At 33.8% G+C, this 20062-nt stretch overlaps 1 protein-coding gene across 1 annotated transcript; it reads left to right on the forward strand.

Moving 5' to 3' along the window:
- The first annotated feature begins 12170 nt into the window (after positions 1-12170).
- Positions 12171-15733, forward strand: LOC126677214 (uncharacterized). The gene is made up of 5 exons (XM_050371728.1): positions 12171-13046; positions 13104-13471; positions 13657-14570; positions 14727-15452; positions 15573-15733. Exons 1-5 carry the CDS (start codon positions 12171-12173, stop codon positions 15731-15733), a joined length of 3045 nt encoding a protein of 1014 aa, XP_050227685.1.
- Positions 15734-20062: the final 4329 nt, after the last annotated feature.

Consider the following 20062-nt stretch of genomic DNA (forward strand, 5'->3'; position numbering starts at 1 on the left):
AGTGACGAAACACAGTTTTGCGGTGATTGTGGAGCAAGTTAGAAGATGTTCTACGGGGAGATAGATAGGTTATAACTTACACCTACACCTAGATGATCACATCATTAATGAGAGGAACCCAATAATTCAATCTGTAACAGGAAGTTACTATAGAATGATGAGGAAATAAAAGACATTCTATACAAGATATAGAATCATGAGAGAAGTATATGATGAGTACTTTGTTTTTGGAACAAGAGTTCAGACAGATGAAGAGGGTAAGGTTAGAGATTAAAATTACTTAACCAACATTACCCTAAAACGAGTAAAAGATATGAAAAATTTATAATAGGATTAAAAATCTTAATTATAAAAGATACAATAAAATGTACAACCAATAATAACAATGAACTAGAAAGTTCAAGGAATAAAAGAAAAAAAAATACAAGTATGGCCAGTAGCTAACTTTTAGGGTGATTTCAAAAACCGAAAAGAGGTCGGATTACGTTCGACTCTTCACGGAAATTGTAGATTGGATGTCAAAATATAGGAATATGAAAACATATTTGGAAAAAGACTGGTTTAAATGCTTGGTTCATTGGCTTCGACAACAGCCATGACAGCAGTTTTGCAGTCTTTCAAAATTAGCTCAAAGAGGCAACTTTGAGGTCAATTTCCGATACCGTCGAGAAAGAATCTTTACTCGAAGTCTAAATGGAAGTTTTAGAACGCATTGTTGACTATAGGAATAACAAATTTATTTGGTAAACAGACGCTTCAGAATAAGTGATCCAGATAGCCAAAGTAGGCTCAAAGAGAGGAGACATAAGGGAATAACACGAGGTTAATGAATACCAAGATTTCTGATAACAAAAGTCGAGGTTATAGGTTGAGAACCTATAAATAAAAATACAGATAGGTGAGATAATTGTGATTGAGAGATATAAGACGCAGTTAGAGGAGAACTGCAAGAGGCTAATGTAAGCTTTCGTATACTAGTAAAGCAAAGTATACGGTCTATTAGGACAAGTAAATATGAGATGAAAAATTAAAATACAAGAAGATAGTGCACAGCTGTGCAATTGTGTCATAGACGACAGCAGTTATGCGACAGACAACGGCGAGAATGTTTATGCTATGAAAGCATAAAACATGATTTAGAAAAAGTATTGTTGGCTGTATAAGTTAAAGAAAAAGTGTATGTAAATTCGAGGACGAATTTATATAAGGGGGAGAGAATGTAATACCCCGTATTCTTATAAGCCACGTGTAAGGATTTTATTAGCCGGGAATACGTAAATTAAATTTAAGCGTAAATTTAATTATAAGTATCCCTAAAAGTATATCGTAATAATAGAAGTTTAAAATTTAAATCGGGGATTTAAATTTTAATAAAGGGATATGAACGGGACTAATAAAACAGAAAATACGACTGGAGTCGTAAGTAAAAATATATTGATAATTAATATATCAATATACCATTCTAATTGGAGAGTTTGATATTTCGGATAAAATCCCGAAATTAAAATGTCGAAACTCAGAAGTTTCGACGTGTTATTAACGAATATAAGATAAGATATATATATATATATATATATATATATATATATATATATATATATATATATATAATGAAAAAAAGAAAAAAAAAAAAAGAGAAATGAATCCTATGTGTGAGGCGGTGGTGAAATGATGATAAGAAGGAAAAATGTTTCTTTTAATCCTTGGATTCTTTATTTTAATTAGTTTTAATTATAAACTAATTAAGTATTATTTGTTAGTCCAAATTCAAATAAAATAATTTATATTTCCGAGCGAATAATTTTGGTGTCATTATTCGCGAAATAATTTGACGAAACTACCGTCAAATTTTTATGAAATTTGGAGGTATTAATTTTTAGTCAAGCAGGACTGATTTGGACCTAATAAATCTTCTGGGATTTATTAAAGATAAAATATAAGTCGGATATTTTTATTCTTTTTATATTTTATCAAATTTTTGGATATATTTATACGAAATTCGAAAGCCGCTTCCGTTTGAATTACGGACGACTATTTAAGAATTTGAGTTAAAGTGATAAAATAACCAAAATCTATATATATATGCCTAATGCATAAGAAATGGTTACAGAAACCATTCTTTCGAAAATTGGAAAGATAAGAGAGCTAGTGCTCTCTGAAGAAGATCGTGAGAAATTAGGGTTTCGGCCGATCCGTCCGTTTCTCGATTCTAACTCCGTTTCTTCGACGATTACTCAAGTAATCGAGGAATTAAACACGTATTAAACATTTATTTTAATATATTTCGATATATTTCGAATATATATTCGTTTATAAACGGTTACCGTATCGAACGACCGTTTTATACGTCCGAATTGTGATTGAATTGAGTATATGTAAACTAGGACGTTAAAATAGCATTTTTGCAGCGTTTTAAAATTTATAGCACGTCGTAATAGCCCGGGAATCGAAACTTCCGGGACAAGCCTGCTATGCGCCCGCACAGCACTAGCTGTGCTAACGCACAGTTAGTCAGTTGTGCGAACACACAACTGGCTGTGCTAACGCACAGCCTGTCACGCGCGGACTGAAAGTGACTTGTCGCGACGCGCACGCGGGGACTTTTTCGGACTTAATTATCGGACTTTCGAGCGGCGATTTTGAGATATTTTGGCCTAGTAACTCGACGTGTTGTCTGACCGAACCTAAAATATTTTACATAAATATTTTTAAACCTAAACCAAAGACTTTTAAAATGAGATTTTAAATGTAAAGTTAAACGTTTAAAAATGACTTTAAAAGAGTTAAAGTCGACGTTTAACCGGTTTAAAATATTTAGCAAATGATGTTGCTAAATAATTAGTATTTGACTGTGAATTGCTTTGGCAATAAAGTCTATACTATTAAATAATTTTAATTAGGTATTGCTATACCTAAAACGACTTCTAGAGAGAAGTCAAAACGTTTTCTCGAGGTGAAAACGATCTATATGGTTTTTAAAAATAAAAAGACCATAAGTATTATGTGTTATGAGAATTAAATGTTTTGTCTGGACCTAGGTTTTAGGACCTAGATGTTTATACAAGAAATAGATATTGATGTATTGTCTTGTGTATTTTGTATGTTTGATCCGACTAGCTGTCCAGCAGTCAGACCAGGACTCCAGGGAGTCTGTCACACATACGGCAGGTCTAAGTAGTTACTTAGCAGTATTGTGAGTTTACGTGTTTACTTTTGAATATCAGTGTTCAATTATTTTATATCCATAAATCGCAGTAGTATAACTAGCCAAGAAAGGTCCATTGGAACGAGCTACCTATTGGTTAGCAATAGGATTGCGTGATCACCAACACCGATTTCTAAATGTACTTCTGTCGTGGTATATAGGTATGTCTGTCGTCTAAGTCATTGGGAAAGTAAATGCCCTGACTTCACGGGTAAACCCTGAGACGAGTAATAGAGTTACGGTCGCGGATAAACTACGATGGCACTTTCAAGATTATAGTCCAGGTACCGGAGATACAGAAGTGGACGGCAGTGACTCGGGTCACGGTCTTTATTCTGTTGTCTATAAGCTCGAGATGAGTGTGTCTGTTAGTACAATTGTGGACTAGGGTTTCATATGGATCAACGTATTGGTAATATTTTATATATATAACTGTTTTATATATATTATGTGATTTTGGTATTTATTTGTAAACTGTCTACTCACTCAGAAATATTTATATTTCTGACCCCGTTGTTGTTTCCCAATTTTTCAGGAAACGAGTTTTGAGGTCAGTCGAGCTTCCACATCCCTTTTTCAGGAAAGCTCTTCTTTGGTAATGTACATAGGATTTTGTACTCTTAGTATGCTGCAATAGTATAAGTGTAATGTGCCAGCAGCCGTGCCACTAGTCCTCTGTTTAGAATCTCTAATAGGATCTAGTGCACGTGTGTGTACCTTCTGGGTGGCTGCTTAGTGGCATATTGTATCTAGTTACCGAGTCAGCCCCGTGTGTTTTTGAGAGGGTCAAAAACAATATGTTTTATATACGCCGGCTAAGTGTAACCGGTCCGCTGTGTATTTTAATATGTTTGATACCACCGTTGCGAGACGCAGAGGTGTCCGCTATATTTTTTTAAACATATTAACTGTGGCGTGTGGTTGGAAACAGGGCTGCCTGTGTGTTAAGGCAAGCGAAAGATAAGTCATTGGTTTCCACTAATCACCACGCCAGGTTTTCAGAAGGAAGCGAGGGTTGAGATAACGAGGTTATCCAACCAGTACTTCTGAAAACCAGATTTTGCTTATATGTATATTTTTAGAAATGTGTTTACGTTAAACGAGAAAGGTTTTAACGGTGTTTTCTGAAAACGGATCGCACGCGAGGTGCGATCTTTTAATCATATTTGTGAAAAATTTCTAGAGGTTCTAGGCTTGCTACGGGTTTCGGAACAATCATATTCATTCCCTAGCGCCGGTCATGACTTGGATTAGGGTGGAATTCGGGTCGTGACATAACGTTTGTAAACATTTGGCTTATCTCGCTAAAAAGGTGAAATGTTTGATTTTGTTTCGTAACGTCTGTAAACATTTTTCTTAACTTGCTAAAAAAGTGAAACGTTTAGTTTTGTTTCGTAACGTTTGTAAACGTTTGGCTTACCACCTTTTGAGCTATTTAAGCCAAACATTTACAAGTGTTAATAAACAAATCCACACGTTTCACATTTTTAGCGTTTTAAACAAAACGTTTACAAACGTTACGGAACAAAACCAAACGTTTAAAACGTTACGAAACAAATCAAAACGTTTGACATTTTTAGCTATTTTAGTCAAACGTTTACAAACTTTACGAAACAAAACCAAACGTTTAACCTTTTTAGCGATTTAAGCCAAACGTTTACAAATTGTATGAAACAAATCACAAAGGTTTCAACTCTTTAGCAATTTAAGCCAAACGTTTACTAACGTTCGAAACAAAACCAAACGTTTCACCTTTTTAGCGATTTGAGCCATGTTTACAAACGTTTCAAAACAAAACCAAACGTTTCCCCTTTTTACCGATTTAACCCAAACGTTTACAAACGTTACGGAACAAAAAAAAAACGTTTCATATTTTTAGCGATATAAACCAAACGTTTAGAAACGTTACGAAAAAAAACCAAACGTTTCACCTTTTTAGCGATTTAAGCCGAACATTTACAAACGTTACAAAATAAATCAAAACATTTCCTCTTTTTAACAATTTAAGCCAAACGTTTACAAACATTTTGAAACAAATCCAAACCTTTCACCTTTTTAGCAATTTAAGCCAAATGTTTACAAACGTTACAAAATAAATCCAAACGTTTAATTAATTTTACAAACGTTACCAAACAAGACCAAACGTATCACCTTTTTAGCGATTTACGCCAAACATTTACAAACGTTACAAAACAAATCCAAACGTTTCACCTTTTTAGCGATTTAAGCCAAAAATTTTATAAACATTACGAAACAAATCAAAATGTTTCACCTTTTTAGCGATATAAGCCAAACGTTTATGAACGTTATGAAACAAATCTAAACGTTACACCTTTTTAGCGATTTAAGACAAACGTTTACAAACGTTACGAAACAAATCCAAACGTTTTCCCATTTTAGCGTTTTAAGCCAAACGTTTTAAAATTAAACAATACGTTTCACCTTTTTAGCGATTTAAGTCAAACATTTACAAACGTTAAGGAACAAAAACAAATGTTTCACCTGTTTAGAGATTTAAGCCAAACGTTTAAAACGTTACGAAACAAATCCAAGCGTTTCACCTTTTTAGCAATTTAAACCAAACGTTTACAAACGTTACGAAACAAATCAAAACGTTTCACCTTTTTAGCGATTTAAGCCAAACGTTTACAAACCTTACGAAACAAATCCAAACGTTTTCTCATTTTAGCGATTTAAGCCAAACGTTTACAAAAGTTACGAAACAAATCCAATCGTTTCACCTTTTCAACGATTTAAGCTAAACTTTTATAAACGATAGGAAAGCAAACCAAACGTTTAAAACGTTACGAAACAAATCCAAATGTTTTCTATTTTTACGAATTTAATCCAAACATTTACAAACGTTACGAAACAAAGCCAAACGTTTACAAACGCTACGAAAAAAATCCAAGTGTTTCACCTTTGTAGCAATTTAAGCCAAAGGTTTACAAACGTTACGAAACAAATCCAAACGTTTCCCCATTTTAGTGATTTAAGCCAAATGTTTAAAACGTTACGAAAAGAATCCAAACATTTTCCCTTTGTAGCAATTTAAGCCAAACATTTACAAACGTTAAGAAACAAATTCAAACGTTTCACCTTTTTAGAAATTCAAGACAAACGTTTACAAACATTACAAAACAAATCCAATCGTTTCACCTTTTTATCATTTTAAGCAAAACGTTTACAAACGTTAGGAAACAAATCCAAGTGTTTCACCTTTTTAGCAATTTAAACCAAACGTTTACAAACATTACGAAAAAATCTAAATGTTTCACCTTTTTAGCGATTGAAGCCAAACGTTTACAAACGTAATGAAACAAAGCCAAACGTTTACAAACGTTACGAAACAAATCCAAGCGTTTCTCCTTTTTAGCAATTTAAGCAAAACGTTTACAAATGTTACGAAACAAATCCAAACGTTTCACCTTTTTAGTGATTTAAGCCAAACGTTTTTTAAATTTTTAGTGATTGAAGCCAAACGTTTACAAACGTTACGAATCAAATCCAAACGTTTCACCTTATTAGCAATTTAAGCCAAACGTTTATAAACGCTACGAAACAAATCCAAACATTTCCCCTTTTTAGCGATTTAAGCAAAACGTTTACAAACAAATCCAAATGTTTCCCCATTTTAGCGATTTAAGCCAAACGTTTACAAAAGTTACGAAATAAATTCAAACATTTCACCTTTCTAGCGATTTAAGCCAAATGTTTACAAATGTTACGAAACAAATCCAAACGTTTCTCCTTTTTAACGATATAAGCCAAACGTTTACAAACGTTGAGAAACAAAAGCAAACATTTAAAACGTTATAGAATAATCCTAAACGTTTCACATTTTTAGCGACTTAAGCCAAACGTTTAGAAACGTTACGAAACAAATCCAAACGTTGCACCTTTTCAGCGATTTAAGCCAAACGTTTACAAACGTTACGAAACAAAACCAAATGTTTCACCTTTTTAGCGATTTAAGCCAAACGTTTGCAAACGTTACGAAACAAATCCAAACGCTTACAAACATTACGGAACAAAAACAAACGTTTCCCATTTTTAGCAATTTAAGCCAAACGTTTACAAACGTTACGAAACAAATCCAAATGTTTCACATTTTTTGCGATTGAAGCCAAACGTTTACAAACGTTACGAAACAAATCCAAATGTTTCTTCATTTTAGCGATTTAAGCCAAACGTTTATTAACGTTACGAAACAAATCCAAATGTTTCACATTTTTAGCGATTGAAGCCAAACGTTTACAAAAGTTACGAAACAAATCGAAATATTTTTCCATTTTAGTGATTTAAGTCAAACGTTTAAAATGTTACGAAAAGAATCCAAACATTTTCTCTTTTTAGCAATTTAAGCTAAACGTTTACAAATGTTACGAAACAAATCCAAACGTTTCACCTTTTTAGCAATTTAAGCCAAACGTTTACAAACGTTACGAAACAAATCCAAGCTTTTCACCTTTTTAGCATTATAAGCCAAATGTTATCAATCATTACGAAAAAAATCCAAATGTTTCACCTTTTCAGCGATTGAAGCCAAACGTTTACAAACGTTACGAAACAAAGCCAAATGTTTCATCTTTTTAGCGATTTAAGCCAAACATTTACAAACATTACGAAACAAATCCAAACATTTCAAATAGCAATTTAAGCCAAACGGTTACAAACATTACGAAACAAATCTAAACGTTTCCCCATTTTAGCGAATTAAGCCAAACGTTTAAAACGTTACGAAAAGAATCCAAACCTTTTCCCATTTTAGCAATTTAAGCAAAACGTTTACAAACGTTACGAAACAAATCCAAACGTTTCCCCTTATTAGCAAATTAAGCCAAACGTTTACAAACATTACAAACAAATCCAATCGTTTCACCTTTTTAGCATTTTAAGCCAAACGTTTACAAACGTTAGGAAACAAATCCAAGTGTTTCACCTTTTTAGCAATTGAAGCCAAACCTTTATAAACGTTACAAAACAAATACAAACGTTTAACCTTTTTAGTAATTTAAGCCAAACGTTTACAAACCTTACGAGACAAATCCAAATATTTCACCTTTTTAGTGATTTAAGCCAAACGTTTATAAATTTTTAGTCATTGAAGCCAAATGTTACGAAACAAATCCAAACGTTTCCCCCTTTTTAGCAATTTAAGCCAAACGTTTATAAAGGTTACGAAACAAATCCAAACGTTTCGCCTTTTTAACGATATAAGCCAAACGTTTACAAATGATAAGAAACAAAACCAAACATTACGAAACAAATCCAAACGTTTCACATTTTTAGCGATTTAAGCCAAATGTTTACAAACTTTACGGAACAAAACCAAACGTTTTATATTTTTAGCGACTTAACTCAAACGTTTACAAACGTTACGAAACAAATCCAAGATTTTCACCTTTTTAGCGATTTAAGCCAAACGTTTACAAAAGTTACGAAACATATCCAAGCGTTTCACCTTTTTAGCAATTTAAGCCAAACGTTTACAAACGTTACAAAACAAATCCAAACGTTTCACCTTTTTAGCGATTTAAGCCAAACGTTTACAAACGTTAGTAAACAAAACCAAACGCTTAACCTTTTTAGCGATTTAAGCCAAATCTTTAAAACGTTTCGAAATAAATCCAAACGTTTACAAACATTATAGAACAAAAACAAACGATTCCCATTTTTAGCAATTTAACCAAACGTTACAAAACAAATCTAAATGTTTCATATTTTTAGCAATTGAAGCCAAACGTTTACAAACGTTACAAAACAAATCCAAATGTTTGCCCATTTTAGCGATTTAAGCCAAACGTTTATAATTGTTACAAAAAAACCAAACGTTTACAAAAGTTACAAAACAAATCCAAATGTTTCACATTTTTAGCAATTTAAGCCAAACTTTTACAAACGTTACGAAACAAAGCCAAACGTTTACAAACTTTATGAAACAAATCCAAGCGTTTCACCTTTTTAGCAATTTAAGCCAAACGTTTACAAACGCTATGAAACAAATCCAAGCGTTTTCCCATTTTAGCAATTTAAGCCAAACGTTTAAAACGTTACGAAAAGAATCCAAACGTTTTCCCTTTTTAGCAGTTTAAGCTAAACGTTTACAAACGTTTCGAAACAAATCCAAACGTTTCCCCTTTTTAGCAATTTAAGCCAAACGTTTACAACCATTACGAATAAAATCCAAGTGTTTCACCTTTTTAGCATTTTAAGCCAAACGTTTGCAAACGTTTGGAAACAAATCCAAGCGTTTCACCTATTTAGCAATTTAAGCCAAATGTTTACAAACATTACGAAACAAATCCAAACGTTTAACCTTTCTATCGATTGAAGCCAAATGTTTACAAACATTACGAAACAAAACCAAACGTTTACTGACGTTACGAAACAAATCCAAGTGTTTCACCTTTTTAGCAATTTAAGCCAAACGTTTACAAACGTTACGAAACAAATCCAAACGTTTCACCTTTTTAGTGATTTAAGCCAAACGTTTAAAAAATATTAGTGAGTGAAGCCAAACGTTTACAAATGTTATGAAAGAAATCCAAACTTTCGCCTTTTAGCAATTTAAGACAAACGTTACGAAACAAATCCAAACGTTTCCCCATTTTAGCGATTTAAGCCAACCGTTTACAAACGATACGAAACAAATCCAAACATTTCATCTTTTTAGCTATTTAAGCCAAATGTTTACAACTGTTATGAAACAAATCAAAAAGTTTCCCCATTTTAGCGATTTAAGTCAAACGTTTACAAACTTTACGAAATAAATTCAAACGTTTCACCCTTTTAACGATTTAAGCCAAACGTTTACAAACATTAAGAAACAAATCCAAACGTTTTAAACGTTATGAAACAAATCCAAACGTTTCACATTTTTAGTGATTTAAGCCAAACGTTTTCAAACGTTACGGAACGAAACCAAACGTTTCAAATTTTTAGCGATTTAAGCCAAATGTTTACAAACATTACGAAACAAATCCAAGCGTTTCACCTTTTTAGGGATTTAAGCCAAACGTTTACAAAAGTTACGAAACAAATCCAAGCATTTCATCTTTTTAGCAATTTAAGCCAGACGTTTATAAATGTTACGAAACAAATCCAAACGTTTCACCTATTTAGCGATTTAAGCAAAACATTTACAAACGTCATGAAACAAGAGCTTAAGATGGAGGCAGGAGTCGCATGTAATTAAGAAGGAGCTTCCATTGCATATACTCTAAATATATTCTAAAGTACAAAAAAATTATAAAAACATTTTTGAACCGGCTGGTTCAATTTCAAAAAAAAAACCTAGCGCCAGCTCGATGGTGGCTACCGCCATTCACCCCTCTCCGTCCAGTTTTCCGATTCCAACAGCCGGTCATCTTCAACAACAGCGAGGGATACATCAATCTGATGTGATTTACTTTGCAAACTATCCTAATAATTGGTTATACGATGACATTGAAAAAGCTTTCGCCAAGCTGAACATTCATGGAAGGGTTACTCTTGCAAGGAGAAGAAATCGGGCTAACATGAGATTTGGTTTCCTTCGTATTTATGCTGAACAGAATTATGTGTTTGTGTTACGTAAATTGAATACCATATTTGTTGGTCCATGCAGAATTAGGGCTTTTCCTGCTAGGTTTCAAAACCCTAAGCCTCCTGCTATAACCAAACGTGAACCTGTGTCAACTGTGAAACCTAAAAGTGTTTCCCATGTTTTCAAGGAATCAATCAGAGACAGCAGGTCTTATTCTGAAGTTGCAGCAATCAATCTGATAGTCTACAATACTAAGAACTCAGCACAGTTGATTAATCGATCTTTATCTCTGATTGTTTCAGTCCCTAACATTCAGAATCTACCCCATATCAATAGCTATTTAAAGGATATTGAAGTACCTTTTGAATCCTTATCCTTTTTAGGAGGTGCTCGTGTGTTGATTTTCTTTCATAATGAAGAGTATCTTATTCGATTCAAAAGGGATTTCGCTAGCATGAATGCTTTTTTTGATTCTTACATTCATTGTGAGGATTTTTTCATCTCCAAAGAACACTATACATGGATTGATATTGTTGGAGTGCCTTTGATTGCTTGGACTAAGGACTTCTTTTTACAGCTGGGAAATAGTTTTGGTAGATCGATCTCTGTTCATCCCATGGTTCTTTCGAGAGAGCGTTTGGATTCGGGTTCAGTGCTTATTTCAACTTCTAGCACCCATATCAATTGTAACCTGCCTGTTTTGATTAATGGTGTAGAATTTAGCATTCATGTTTGTGAATCATCTGTTCCTATTTTGATCTCAAACAGTCTTCATAACTCGGATTCTTCGTCAGAATCAGCTTCTATCTCAGAATCAGAATCCCTAAGTGTGCATAGGGATAGTCTTGATGATCATGTAGAGGAGCATGAGCAGGGCGGTAAGCAGGATGATGTTTACCCAATAGATAAAGCATATAACGAAACAGAAATTCCGGAAGTGTCTCTTATTCCATCTGCCCAGTTGAAGGAACCGTTTACAACTCCAGATATGACAAACATTACTATCAGACGTAAGAAGAAACTTCTTGACAATAAAGGGAGCTTGATTTCAGTAACTCAAAAGTCGGGGCACAGTAACTCATCAACAGATGTAATTATAAACAACAGGAATAAACAGATTTCAGCGGAAAGGCGTAGGAAATCCACTGCAGAAAATCCTTCACTTCAGGAGAAAAATGAAGCGCAGAAAACCTGGGATATTGGAGTACAGTTGGGTCTGTTTGATAAGGATCATGAGGGTGAAATTATTGAACTTCTTTCTCAAGGGATTGCTAAGGAGCAACAGAATCACTCTTAAGGTGATTTTCTATCAAGGTTAATTGTATTTTTATGTCTTATACATTTAATTTTGTATCGTGGAATTGCCGTGGAGGTATATCTCAGTTTCGAAAACAACGTTCTATTTGTTCTTTTGTCGCTTCACATAATCTTTCAATTATGGGTTTGGTGGAAACAAAGAAAGAGGATATTGATGATTTTACAATTCGTAGACTTTGGCCGAATTTGGATTTTGATTATTGTTATTCTAGCTCAGTGGGTGCTTCGGGAGGCCTACTTTGTGTTTGGAATTCTAGTTTGATTTCTCCGACTCGAATCAACAAGAATGATAGATGGATTTCTTTGGATTTTAATTGGTTTTCTAAATCAATTCGGTTCATATTGCTTTACGCTCCTAATTGTCCTAATGAAAGGGCTGTTATATGGATGGATCTCCAGCAGGAAATAGATTGTGAGGGTTTATGCTTCCTTTCAGGCGACTTTAATGAGATTTTGAGTCCTAATGAGAGATTGAATTGCACTACTTTCTCTACTTCCATGATTGCTTTTGCTGAGTTTATTAATATGGCGGGGTTGTTGGAGGTTCCATTACAAGGCCGTTTTTTCACTTGGCAAAATAGAATTTCCAAATCAAAGATCGATCGATGTTTCGTCTCTCCGTTGGTTTTTAGTACTTGGCAAGATTTACACTTGAACGCTTTATCAAGATCATTCTCAGACCATGTTCCTATTTTGTTTTCTTCGTCAGGAAAAATTGATTGGGGCCCTCGTCCTTTTAGGTCAATAAATGCTTGGTGGGATCATCCGAAATTTTTAGATTTTGTTATTTCTGCTTGGCATTCTATATCTACTTCTAATCAAAATTGTTCATTAGTTTTTAAACTTCGTGATCTCAGGAAAACAGTTAAGGACTGGAATACGAGTGTTTTTGGTGATCTGAATTCCAAGGCTGCTTCTATTCAGCTTAATATTGAGAAAATTGAATCTGCTTCTGATTCAAGACAGCTTACAGCGGATGAGTCTCATTCATTGGGTGTTCTTCATTCGGATTTATTTGCTGTCACAAAACAATAAGAATCATTATGGCTACAGAAGGCGAGACTGAACTGGAATCTCTTAGGTGATAAGAACACTTCGTTCTTTCATTTAGCTGCCAACATTCATGCTAAAAACAACTTGATTTCTGAAATTTGGGTGGATGATAATCGGTATTACAGACCTGCAGAAATCAGACTTAACATCTGTAACTATTTTTGTTCTTTTTATAAGAAGAGCACGCAGATTAATTTCAGCCTTCAGACTTTCAGTTTTAGAACGCTTCCTTGGGAGTCAGGCCTTTCTTTGACAGCAACTTTTGACGAGAGGAGGAAGTGTATAATGCTCTTAAGAGTTGCGATCCTAACAAAGCACCGGGACCAGACGGATTCAACATGTTCTTCTACTCTAAATCTTGGCAGTTTGTAAAGCAAGATGTTATGAACATTTTTCACGAATTCAGCATTACAGGAAGATTTCCGAAAGGATTAAATACGGCATTTTTGGTTTTGATTCCTAAAATTAAAGGAGCTAGTAACATTAAAGATTTTCGTCCGATAAGTCTTATTAATGGTATTTAAAAGCTTCTTTCAAAGGTTTTATCTAACAGATTAGCTCCGCTTCTTCCTCGTGTAATTTCGGATAACCAGTTCGGTTTCATCAAGGGGCGTAGTATACATGAATGCCACTCTATTGCTTCTGAAATTATCCATTTATCGTCAAGGCGTAAAGAGAAAATTCTTCTTCTCAAATTAGACTTCCAAAAGGCTTTTGATAGCGTCTCATGGTCGTTTATTTTGACTGTTCTTAAGCAAATGCAATTCAGCAATACTTTGGTTGATTGGATATCCTGTCTTTTAAATACATCACAGCTTTCGGTTCTCGTTAATGGGAGCCCCTCTGATAGATTTTTCATGGAACGTGGTGTTAGGCAAGGTGACCCTCTTTCCCCGATGTTGTTCGTCATCGCAGCTGAGGGATTTAAAATTATGATGGACAAAGCAAAGGAGTTGGGTCTTATTGAAGGTATTTCTATCCAAGATTATCATGAATCTTTATCTTTACTGCAGTTCGCAGACGATACTCTGCTTTTTATTCCGTATAATTTGGAAATGGTGAGAAATTTGTTACGTATCCTTCGTTGTTTTGAGCTTGTTTCTGGACTTCGTATCAACTTCCAAAAGAGTTCGATTATTGGGCTGAATGTCTCAGATAATGATCTAAATGCAGCTGCGATGATATTGAATTGCAAAACTGAGAAGTTGCCTTTTGACTACTTGGGAATGCCTTTGTCTAATAAGCCACTGAAGATTGCTCACTTAGCTCCTCTAAGACAGAACTTTTGTAATCGTTTCGCTCAATGGAAAGGTAATCTCCTTTCTCCAGCGGGTCGTTTGGTTATGATTAAATCAGTCCTTGCAAGTTTACCTGTTTATACAATGTGCAATTTTGCTATTCCTTCGGGTGTTATTGCTTCTTTGGAAAAATTCATGCGATCATTTCTTTGGTCTAGCTCTTCTTCGGGTAGGGGATTGTGAAAAGTTGATTGGGGAACAGTTTGTCTACCTATCCGTTATGGGGGTTTAAACATTCCATCGCTCTGAGCTAAAAATCAAAGCTTATTGTTGAAATGGGTTTGGAGGTTGATTTCTTGCGATAAGAATTCTTTGTGGTATTTAGTGGTTCGAGAGAGTTCTAATCTTAGTTCGTGGCATGTTTTGTCTAATACAAACCAAGCTAACTTATCGTCAATGTGGCGTGGGATTCGCAAGATTTGCGTTAACAATACGGATATTTGGAACCTGTTTTGTGGTAATATTCATTTTAATGTGGGGAATGGAGAAATGATTAAATTTTGGAAGGATTTATGGATTAAGGATCAGCTTATCCCTTTATACATTTCTCATGCTCAGTTGTTTATTCTTTCCATGAACAAAGAGGCCTGCCTGCGGGATGTAGCTGATGTAAATGGAGTAATCTCGTCGTTCACTTGGAAGAGGAGGCTTAGAATTGGAGAGGCTGATAGTTGGGAAATTGTTTGCGGGTCTTTTAGTCGGATTTACCTTCATCAGAACAAGTTAGATTTTGTAAGATGGAGTAACAAAGATGTCAGCTTCAGTCCCGCAAGTTTCTGCAGATTATTAAGCAACAATTCAGCTTTTGACAGCAGCTTCTTGTCCGGTCTTTGGAAGCAGAAAATTCCACCAAGATTTCAGTTCTTCATTTGGCTCTTACATAAGGAGCGGATTGCTTCAAAATGGCACCTGTTCCAGCGTGGTGTATTAACTGTAGATCAGCAATTTTGTGCAAATTGCAGTGAGAAGGAGACGGGAATTCATATAGTTTTGCACTGTAATAATGCTTGGGTTTTTTGGTGTAATCTTCTTGGTCGCATTCAGATTACAGGTTGGTCGGCACCTTCGGATATCGAAAGTTTCTACTTTGAATGGATTTCTCTAGCAAAAGTTCAATACAGGAAATTATAGGGTACGATTTGGTTCTTTAGTGTTTGGGAACTTTGGAAAGCGAGGAATCAAAAAGTTTTCAAAGAGACGACGTCGGACTACAGAGACTTAGTTTTTCTTTGTGTTTCCAAGGGTGTGATTCACTATAAATATCACAATCCTTCTTTTCCGTACAGTGGTAATGATGTTTTTAGGAGCCTTGATTTCATTTTCCGGTCTTAATCTAACCGATTTTCTTGTAGCCCTGTTTTTTGCCTGCCGCACTTTGCGGCAGTGCTAATATATTTATCATTTAACAAAAAAAAAGTCATGAAACAAAACCAAACGTTTAACCTTTTTAGCGATTTAAGCAAAATATTTAAAACGTTACGAAATAAATCCGATCGTTTACAAACATTACGGAACAAAAACAAACGTTTCACATTTTTAGTAATTTAAGCCAAACTTTTACAAACGTTAAAAAACAAATACAAAAATTTCACCTTTTTAGCGATTGAAGCCAAATGTTTACCAACGTTATGAAACAAATCCAAACGTTTCCCCATTTTAACGATTTAAGCCAAACGTTTATAAACGTTACATAACAAAACAAAACATTTACAAATGTTATGAAACAAATCTAAATGTTTCCCCATTTTAACGATTTAAGCCAAACGTTTATAAACGTTACATAACAAAACAAAACGTTTACAAACGTTACGAAACAAATCCAAACGTTTAAAAATGTTATGAAACAAATCCAAACCTTTCCCCGTATTAGCGATTAAGCTAAACGTGGACAAACGTTACAAAACAAATCCAAACGTTTCCCCTTTTTAGCGATTTAAGCCAAACGTTTACAAAAGTTTAAAAACGTTACAAAACAAATCCAAATGTTTACAAACATTACAGAACAAAAACAAACTTTTCACATTGTTAGCAATTTAAGCCAAACGTTTACAAACGTTACGAAACAGATCCAAACGTACCTTTTTAGCGATTGAAGCCAAACAGTTACAAACGTTACGAAACAAATCCAAACGTTTCCCAATTTTAGCAATTTAAGCCAAATGTTTAAAAACGTTACGAAACAAAACCAAACAATTACAAATGTCACAAAATAAATCCAAATGTTTACAAACGTTACGAAACAAATCCAAGCGTTTCACCTTTTTAGCGATATAAGCCAAACGTTTACAAAAGTTACGAAACAAATCAAATCGTTTCACCTTTTTAGCAATTTAAGCCAGACGTTTACAAATGTTACGAAACAAATCCAAACGTTTCACCTTTTTAGCGATTTAAGCAAAACATTTACAAACATTACGAAACAAAACAAAACGTTTAACCTTTTAGCAATTTAAGCCAAATATTTAAAACGTTACGAAATAAATCCAAACGTTTACAAACATTACTGAACAAAAACAAACGTTTCACATTTTTAGTAATTTAAGATAAACTTTAACAAACGTTAAAAAACAAATCCAAATATTTCACCTTTTTAGCCATTGAAGCCAAACGTTTACAAACGTTACGAAACAAATCCAAATGTTTTCCCATTTTAGCGATTTAAGCCAAACGTTTATAAACGTTTCGAAATAAAACCAAACGTTTACAAACGTTATGAAACAAATCCAAACTTTTTCCCATTTTAGCAATTTAAGCTAAATGTTAACAAACGTTACGAAGCAAATCCAAACGTTTACAAACATTACAGAACAAAAACAAACTTTTAACATACGTTTACAAACGTTATGAAACAAATCCAAACTTTTTCTGATTTTAGCAATTTAAGCTAAATGTTTACAAACGTTACGAAACAAATCCAAACGTTTACAAACATTACGAAACAAATCCAAATGTTTCACCTTTTTCACGATTGAAGCCCATAGTTTACAAACGTTAAGAAACAAATCCAAACGTTTCCCAATTTTAGCGATTTAAGCCAAATGTTTATAAATGTTACGAAACAAAACCGAACGTTTACAAACTTTACGAAATAAATCCAAACATTTCACCTTTTTAGCGATTTAAGGCAAACATTTACAAACGTTATGAAACAAATCCAAAAGTTTATCCATTTTACCGATTTAAGCCAAATGTTTACAAACATTAAGAAACAAAACCAAACGTTTCCTATTTTTAGCGATTTAAGCCAAACGTTTACGAACGTTATGGAACAAAACCAAACGTTTTGCATTTTTAGCGATTTAAGCCAAACGTTTACAAACGTTACGAAGCAAATCCAAGCGTTTCACCTTATTAGCGATTTAAGCCAAACGTTTACAAACGTTATGGAACAAAACCAAACGTTTCTCTTTTTTACCGATTTAAGCCAAACGTTTACAAACGTTACGAATTAAATCCAAGCGTTTCACCTTTTTAGCGATTTAAGCCAGACGTTTAATAAGGTTACGAAACAAATCAAAGCGTTTCACCTTTTTAGCAATTTAAGCCAAACTTTTACAAACGTTACAAAACAAATCCAAACGTTTAACCTTTTTAGCGATATAAGCCAAATCCTTAAAAACGTTACGAAATAAATCCAAACGTTTACAAACATTACAGAACAAAAACAAATGTTTTCCATTTTTAGCAATTTAAGCCAAACGTTTACAAACGTCACGAAACAAATCCAAACGTTTCGCCTTTTTAGCTATTGAAGCCAAACGTTTACAAATGTTACGAAACAAATCCAAAGGTTTCCCCATTTTAGCGATTTAAACCAAATGTTTATAAACGTTACGAAACGAAACCAAACGATTACAAATGTTACGAAACAAATCCAAATGTTTACAAATGTTACGAAACAAATCCATATGTTTCCCCATTTTAGCGATTTAAGCCAAACGTTTACAAACATTACAAAACAAATCCAAACGTTTCATCTTTTTAGCGATTCAAGCCAAACGTGTACAAACGTTACGAAACATATCCAAACGTTTCCCCATTTTAGCGATTTAAGCCAAACGTTTACAAATGTTACGAAACAAATCTAAACGTTTCTCCTTTTTGCGATTGAAGCCAAACGTTTACAAACATTACGAAACAAATCCAAACGTTTCACCTTTTTAGCAATTTAAGCCAAACATTTACAAACGATAGGAAACAAATCCAAAGCGTTTCACTTTTTTAGCAATCTTAACCAAACGATTACAAACGTTAAGAAACAAATCCAAACATTTCACCTTTTTAGCGATTTATGTCAAATGTTTACAAACGTTATGACACAAATCCAAGTGTTTCCCCATTTTAATGATTTAAGCCAAACGTTTAAAACGTTACGAAACAAATCCAAACGTTTAACCTTTTGAGCAATTGAAACCAAACGTTTACAAATGTTACGAAACAAATCCAAATGTTTCCACTTTTTAGCGATTTAGGCCGAACATTTACAAACGTTACGAAACAAAACTAAATGTTTAACCTTTTAAGCTATTTATGCCGAACGTTTACAAACGTTACGAAATAAAACCAAACGTTTCTGCTTTTTAGCGATTGAAGCCGAACGTTTACAAACGTTACAAAAAAAATCCAAATGTTTCACCTTTTTAGCAATTTATACCAAATGTTTACAAACGCTATGAAACAAATCCAAGCGTTTTACATTTTTAGCAATTTAAACGAAACGCTTAAAAACGTTACAAAACAAAACGAAATGTTTCACCGTTTTAGCGATTTAAGCCAAACGTTTACAAACGTTACAAAACAAATCCAAACGTTTCACGTTTTTAGCAATATAAGCCAAACGTTTACAAACGTTACGAAACAAAACCAAATGTTTCACCTTTTTAGCGACTTATGCCAAATGTTTACAAACGTTACGAAACAAATCCAAACGTTTACAAACATTACAGAACAAAAACAAACTTTTCACATTTTTAGCAATATAAGCCAAACGTTTACAAACGTTACCAAACAAAACCAAACGTTTCACCTTTTTAGCGATTGAAGCCAAACAGTTAGAAACGTTAAGAAACAAATCCAAACGTTTTCCAATTTTGGCAATTTAAGCCAAATGTTTATAAACGTTACGAAACGAAACCAAACGATTACAAATGTTACGAAACAAATCCAAATGTTTACAAACATAACGAAACAAATCCAAATGTTTCCCCATTTTAGCGATTTAAGCCAAACGTTTACAAACGTTACAAAACAAATCCAAACGTTTCATCTTTTTAGCGATTCAAGCCAAACGTGTACAAACGTTACGAAACATATCCAAACGTTTCCCCATTTTAGCGATTTAAGCCAAACGTTTACAAATGTTACGAAACAAATATAAATGTGTCCCCTTTTTTGCGATTGAAGCCAAACGTTTACAAATATTACGAAACAAATCCAAACGTTTCACCTTTTTAGCGATTTAAGCCAAACGTTTCCAAACGATAGGAAACAAATCCAAGCGTTTCACTTTTTTAGAAATCTTAACCAAACGATTACAAACGTTAAGTAACAAATCCAAACGTTTCACCTTTTTAACGATTTATGTCAAATGTTTACAAACGTTATGAAACAAATCCAAATGTTTCCCCATTTTAGCGATTTAAGCCAAACGTTTAAAATGTT

This window comes from Mercurialis annua, linkage group LG4, assembly GCF_937616625.2.
Source record: "Mercurialis annua linkage group LG4, ddMerAnnu1.2, whole genome shotgun sequence".
Lineage (NCBI taxonomy): Eukaryota > Viridiplantae > Streptophyta > Magnoliopsida > Malpighiales > Euphorbiaceae > Mercurialis > Mercurialis annua.

What these genes read in the sequence shown, in the direction of transcription:
- LOC126677214 (XM_050371728.1), top strand. Translation starts at nt 12,171, where the DNA reads ATGGGTTTGGTGGAAACAAAGAAAGAGGATATTGATGATTTTACAATT. An exon ending in ATGAGTCTCATTCATTGGGT is followed by an intron (nt 13,047 to 13,103) that starts GTTCTTCATTCG and finishes TTATGGCTACAG; the next exon opens with AAGGCGAGACTGAACTGGAA. An exon ending in ACTCTAAATCTTGGCAGTTT is followed by an intron (nt 13,472 to 13,656) that starts GTAAAGCAAGAT and finishes TTTATCTAACAG; the next exon opens with ATTAGCTCCGCTTCTTCCTC.